The 7,076-nt window shown below is 40.2% G+C and overlaps 1 protein-coding gene across 1 annotated transcript in view; it reads right to left on the bottom strand.

Moving 5' to 3' along the window:
* LOC112550015 overlaps window positions 1-7,076 on the bottom strand; it is a 12,477-nt gene that overhangs the window by 5,179 nt on the left and 222 nt on the right. The window contains exons 2-5 of the mRNA XM_025202181.1: window positions 5,486-5,755; window positions 4,387-4,503; window positions 1,608-1,709; window positions 463-585 (exon numbers count right to left, since the gene is read on the bottom strand). Of these exons, the coding sequence (XP_025057966.1) occupies window positions 463-585; window positions 1,608-1,709; window positions 4,387-4,503; window positions 5,486-5,755 (612 nt within the window). The remainder of the gene's footprint in view (window positions 1-462; window positions 586-1,607; window positions 1,710-4,386; window positions 4,504-5,485; window positions 5,756-7,076) is intronic.

The following is a 7,076-nucleotide window of genomic DNA, read 5'->3' as shown; positions in this document are numbered from 1 at the left end:
GCCTTTATTCACCCAAATGGGTTGCTGCCACAAAAACATGATGATGACTTAGTTATCAAATGGACTGTGAATAAAGCACTTGAGAAAGAAGGATAATCCTATGTCAACAATCAGCATTATCTTCTGCAATATTGTTGCCATGATGTGCAGCTCTTGGTTTTTGTGTTTGAACTTCTGGATCCTGCTTGCCATAGGGGACAAGCAGAAGTCAGGGAATGCTTACACTCAGAGCCTACTGATGAAAAGCTATGTCTCAGGATTCCTGTGCGATGTTCTAACTCCATGAAGATGCTCCCTGTGTGTCTGTACAGTGATACAACCAAGGCCCTGATCCAGATTATGTCTCAGAATGGAACCTTTACTTTTGTTTCATGAAAGAGTATATTCTAACCCTCATTTTAGGGCAAACATCACATCACTGCATGTCTTTCAAGAGTTTCATCATAAATAAAAATGACTCACTTGTTGTACTTTTTAACCCATTGAGTTTTGCAGGCTGGATTGTCATTGCAGCTGATACCAGGAAGGTCACTATTATCACATATGTCAGGAGAATCTCTGGCACTATGAATGAAGCAGAGGGGCCTGAGGGAAAGAAGAAATACATAAGAATTTAAAGCCTAAGGAAGTTCTTTTGCCTGACAAATATCACATGTTTATATTGCAATCACCTCTTGTGTCTATGTGTTTAAGACACACAAGCCACGGGAACACAGAGTAAAACTTTGTTCCCTGCTTTGCTGTATCACCCTACATCTCAGGCAAGAAAGTGCTGATCAGGCCTTCTAGTGTGGTGGGGAAGTAGCGTCCCTACATTTCCAATCTGGCTAGCAGCAGGAGGAGCAGTAGGAGCTCTGATCAGTTACAGAAACCCTAGTTGCAAATGTTTGTCATGTGAATGTGTCCCAGACATATTGATTATGTTTGCCTATCAGAGAAGCTCAGAACTGGACTGCAAACTAAATAGGTGCTCCATATAAGCATCTGTAAGGGTCCTGCTTTGGGCATCTATACAGTTTGAACTCAGAATCTTGAAGTTAAAACGAGAAGATTTATGGTCCAGATTCTCAAGACTATGTAGGTGCCTAACTCCTACTGAAATGAATACAAGTTAGGTATCTAAAATGAAATTGTGTACCTAAGAACGTTTGAGGGTCCAGAGCTAAGACCTTTACTAGAAAACAGTATCAGACTCATAAACCACTTACATGGGTGAGACTACAGGTTGGGAGACAGCCATGCTACCCTCTCTCCTAATATGAGTTACAGGTTATGATCTCACAGTTTCTCCCCTATACCTCCTCAATTTTGACACTGATAGCTTGATTTCCCTCTGTCCTGGTCAGCTCTGACCTTTGTTCCTTAATGTTCAGATGTAGGTTTCTTCTCTATCTCAGGCTCATTCATTTTGTTTCATTCCTTGCCTTGACCTTTAAAGCATGTAATACTTTAATTACTCTTAAGGCCCAAGTGATTTGTTTGAATTGTAAGCCCTTTGGGGCAGGGCTCATCTTTATGTTCTGTTTGTATGGGCTAGAACACCAGGATTCTGTGCTACGACTGAGCTTCTAGGCATTATCACAGCAGAAATAATAAATAGCTTCTACCTTCTTCTCCCATCCAGAGGAGTGCAGCAGTGAATGCCAGGGTAGACGAGACACACAGCAGCCCATGAGTGTAGGCACTAAGCCATCGCCACAGCTCTCCTCCTAGACAAATAGCAAACATGCTATAGTTGGAAGAGCCCTAAGAAGCCTAGTCGGGTCTGTAGCAACATATCAAGAATAAACACTTAGATCTTTTGCTGTTAGCTATAATAAGGTGTTACCAGTAACATGGATTTAGGACTGTTATGGTAGTGTTAGAGTGATGTTGTAGCCATGGTGGAGTTATGTGAGAGGCAAGGAGTTGTTAGGGTGATACCTTTTATTGGATCAGCTGCAGTAAAATGAAGGTCGTCTTCCATTTGAAAGCTTGTCTAAGTCTATAACAGCTAAGCAGTTGGTCCAATAAAAGATATCATCAAAAGAAATCCTGGCTTCATGGGTAAGGATGTAACTTATCTCGATAAGGGTCCCACAGGCACCATCACATTTCTGTAAGGCACTGCCAGGTGATAGGTGTGATCAGATTCATTCCCATACTCACAGGACAGTCCAATCTGAACAGCCCTGTGTCTTCAAGGGCAATTCTGCTCCATGGGGTAGATTTACCTAAGTTAATGGTAATTGATATGATACCCTAGGATTTAAAAGACATGAATTCAGTTCCTCTGTGGCCTGGGACAAATGACTCATGATCTCTATACCACAATTTTATATCTGTCAGATATGGATTTGAATACCTGCCTTACTTCCTGGAGCATTGGAAGATAAATACAGAGATGTCAAGATACTTAGGTGATATGGAAAGTAAATTTAGCTAAGTTATGTACATAGATACATTCTGATATCTGCTGGGGGCTGACTGGGGAATAGGTCAGTACGCTACTTATAAGTGGGGATAATACTCCTTTTGTAAGTATTTACCTATATTGTTTCAATGATAAAAAATCTACTGTGCAACTAAGCCAAAATTTCAAGTTCATTTTTAGGAAAAAAACCCTCTCTTTTCCAGACCATAATTTGATAACTACAGATAAATGCCTCAAACTAGTATTTCCCTTACAACATCCCATAGGAAAATTAAATAACCAAGGAAAGGACCCAAAGGGTTAAACACACTAAAAATACAAAAATAAAAACTGCTCTAACAAGAATCTTGACTTGATATTTTATTGCATGTGCAAAAATACTGGAAATAAAAGTTGAGGCTGAAGGGGGGCAGGCTAAATATCAAATGCTATTTTTATGGCCCTTGTGAAGAGGGAAAAAAAGCAGACTCCATCAGAACAATCCAGTACTTAGCAAATATAATTCCCTCCCTCTGCTGAGCTCTGGGGAAGGACTGACAGAACAAGGAGCAATTGTCTTAAGTTGCAGCAAGGGCAATTTAGGCTAGATATTATGAAAAAAACTCTTTCACAGGGAGGGTAGTAAAGTACAGGAACAGGGGGTTGGACTAGATGACCTCCTCAGACCCCTTGCAGCCCTAATTTCCTATGATTTTATGATTCTGTGATTATAGTACTCAGTGGGTGTGTCTGCACATGATGCTATGTCGTCGTAGTAATGCATTCCCTCAGGATAGCGTGTCGCTATGGCAACGTAGTGCCTAAAAATAACTGGGCGCCAGTGGCATGGCACAGTAAGGGCTGTTACTATGTCATCTTTTAGTACTTTTAAAAGGAAGTACTAAATAATGGCTCAGTAACAACAGCACCTTAGGGGCATGTATAGACATGCTCAGTGAGTCAGTCTACACTAGGATTAAAACGATTCATAGCATTAACATGTTCCTTGACATCTGCTACATGGCAGATGAAGGCAACAAATCATTCTGCCAGTTGTCTCAGGCAGAAAGTATGAGGCAAACATATATGTTTCAACTTGTCTCTCAGAAAGCAGATTTTAGTTATTGTCTCCTCTGTTCCTGACTTTGGTCTTACTACTGATGAACAGAAACAGATCCAGACTGGCCTATTATAGAGACAAGTTTAAAAGGCTTTGCAGCTCCTTTCCCAACAGACATTCCCAGTTCTCTTCAAGCATGGAGCAGGAACAGCATGATTCTTGGATTATGAAATTCTGTCATTTATGTTCCTATGACAGACTCTACATTTAACATTCCCTTTCCTTTAGAAAAAAGACAATCTCGTCTTGTCCAAAAAAGTATTATTTTTTAATTAAAATAAGCCCCTTTTCATTGTTGTGCATACTTTTCATTTTTAGTCCATCATTTTTTTAAATTCCCAAACAACAGCTTGTCCAGGTATTAGAAGAACATGGTGGAGCCATGTATAATACTTATACTACAAGAACTGGCACTCTGGAATCTGAAACTTTATTTTTTTGGTTTCATAGACATTTATACAAAATACAGCCCTGTTGGAATGTGAAAAAAATGTCAAGAGACACCATTTGTCATTTTAATAAAATGTGTTGAAAGAGTTTGGGTGATTTTTAGTTTGAAAACCCAAAAGCCTGAAAACTGAAGAGTCTCTGGGTTTCACTTCATGAAAACTGAACTGTTTTGCCTTTTAACAGCTTTGTTAAAGAGCTGGGTTTTTATGAAAACATGAACATTTTGATAAAGATAATATTCTTGGAAAAATTGTTTTGGCAAAAAAGAAAAAAAATCTTTCTCTGCACTTATTACAATGGAAACTTTTCACTAAATACATAAACAGCAGTAGGAAGGACCACACAGAAAAATAGCTGGAAGCTTAATTTTGCTGTCACTGGATATATTATCTGAGATCTACAAGCACAGATATCTCATACTTACTTATTCTTAGCTTTTCTGATTGACAACATGGAGCAATCAGAGCAAGTCCTGAGACAGCAGCAAATGCCAATGCAGTGACAGCAATTCTCAAAACAACTGGCTGGGGAGGTGAGGTACCTAGGGAATGAATACAAAAGCGATGGGAAAGCGAAAGGAAGAAGAAAATCAGTACAACTCTTTACTCTTTGAAAAACTGAGAAATGCTAGAGAAGTGGGAGCTCTGGAGACTCCATTCACTTTCCTAAAATAAGGTTCATATTCAGCATGCATAGATACGTTAGAGTTTGACATCTGGTGGCCAAACTAGAGACTTCTTCCTACAGGCTCCATTTTGTCATGTGCAACACCCTTCGTCAGTCTCTCTATGGGACACTGACAATCCTGTGGCTGCTGAACTTTTTGTGGTGTCACAGCCCCTTGTGAATTTACAACTGTGCACAGCTAGGATGTTGTCACTAGTATACACCCAAAATATCCCATGCAGCTGATATTAAATGCAGAAGGGGTGGTGCTTGGAGGAGTAGGAGGTTGTACTGCATTCTGTGCGGATTGGGTGTGGGGGTGCAGAGGATAAACTGGGCACATGGAAAAGGGGGACAGTTTTAATATGCCCTGAAAGTTAGGCAAGGCTTAGAGCAGTAGGTGGTGGCCCTTACAACCATCCTTAACTAACTTGCTAATAAAGGGCTAAACTGTGAGCTATTCCATATTTAGTTTTTAGAACAGGGTGTGACTTGTTAGTAGTAGTATTGTACTAGCACTTACAATCCCTAGTCATGTCCTAGGATCCCTTTGTTCTAGAGAAGCATGGGATTTGGTAAGTAGGTCTCAAAGAGTCAATGGAAAATTAGCTAGGCTACTCAGATCAGGGAGCGTCATCTAGGGAATTTAAGAAGAAGAAACACAGTAGAAAATGTGAATGGTAACTATATTCCATATAGAAGAGCACAGGTATTTGGAACCCTTTGTTCTTCTGTGAGAGGAGAGGCACAATGCTGTCCAAGACAGGAACTACGCCAGCAAGGAGTTCAGGCTGACATGTATACCACAGCCACTGAGATTAAGCTTCACAATATTATTCATGCTGATGTAAATATACCTGCAATGGCCCAGTTCAGGGTGGTTTCCTGCCAGCTTATCTCATTGCTCACATTGCAGGAGTAAGAGCCACAATTCAACTTCTGTCCTTCTGAAATGATCAGAATACTATGGTTTTTGGAGAGCTGGAAATCTTGGTCTTCAGGGAGAGGCTTTCCATCCTTCTTCCAATCTATGGTGTCCATTCTGCCCACTGCCACATCACAGAATAACTCACTGGCAGCCTCTTCAGGGACAGTTTTTCTCCTTATATGAGGCTGAGACACAGGCACTAGAAAACATACAGCATACACCGGGTTTCTATAATGCTGGTCTTCTACCAACTTAAAATATTGGAGATAGGGTCACACTTGCAATATAAGTTACATTCTTTAGTTTGTAAAGGTATTGATATATTTTGTTCTAACACTACCACAGAATGTCAGCATAGACATAAGAATGTCATTTCATTGTGTGTTGTGGCAGTGTAGAGGTAGATTGCTAAATCTTGTAAAGGTAGATATATGCACTTCGCAGGGCTAATATCACCCCATGGCACCCTTTAAAGAATCTCAGGACCCCAGTTGAGAATCATTGGTCTAGCAAGGCACTAAAAATTGAAAAATGAAAATGAATTATATATAAAAGTCTTTTTTGATTTGTGGATAATGCAACAATAAATTACTAAGGTGTGAATAATTAAATGCTGTGCTGCCCTACGTATAGGACGAAGTAATTGAAAACAGGCACACACAGCTTACCAAGTAAAACAACATCAGGGCAATGATTCGACAGACATTAAATATCAAGGTCCACCTGTGTTATATAACTTACTCTTTTCATACTGTGATAATTGCTGGGGTCCCTGCTTAGCAAACAGGCTAACTAGCCTGGGGATTTAATTCCTCTCACATCCTACGTGGTTTTGGCAGCTGATCACTTGTGCACCTAATGAAAGTCACTTTCAAAGGGTTTCCTGTGCAAGAGGTGTTAAAGCTGTTTCATGTGCAGCCAGCATGGGGCACTAAGAAATCAATAAACAACATCTTCCTCAAACTTCTTCATCACCCCAAGTAAACACATTGTGTTCAACACAACATCTCACCAACATGTTGCTTCCACTACTCTAACATTCAGAGGCCATGGGCATGTTTACAAAAGGCACTGACTGCACAGTTGTTACTGCGTAGTTATTTAGTAGTTGCATACACATGTATGAAATGACTGTACCGTAACCAGGGTAATTGCACAGTAGTGTCACCAAATGGCTTTTAGGTGACACTGACTGTGCAGTCGCTCATTACTACTATAGAGTAGTGTTGTGTCACACTACTGTACAATAGTAATGAGCTAATGTACAGTCAGCGTCTCATGTAGATGCGGCCCATGAGTAGCTCAGAGCAGCTTCATGCACAGCTTCTAGCATTCAGATACCTTGGAGAACTCTCTTCCTAAGCCTTCTACTGAGCATCTTGGTGCAGACCTACCCCTTTACCTGTTTCTTCTGTGGCTGCCTGAAACAGGAAAATTAATTTTAACTGCTAGTCCCATTCACAGCACTAGATTTAAGCTTCTTGTTCCAATGCAATGTGTATACAATCAAAGAATAAGCC

The sequence above is a fragment of the Alligator sinensis genome, unplaced genomic scaffold, assembly GCF_000455745.1.
Source record: "Alligator sinensis unplaced genomic scaffold, ASM45574v1 scaffold77_2, whole genome shotgun sequence".
NCBI lineage: Eukaryota > Metazoa > Chordata > Crocodylia > Alligatoridae > Alligator > Alligator sinensis.
This window is presented reverse-complemented; position numbering and strand designations above follow the sequence as displayed.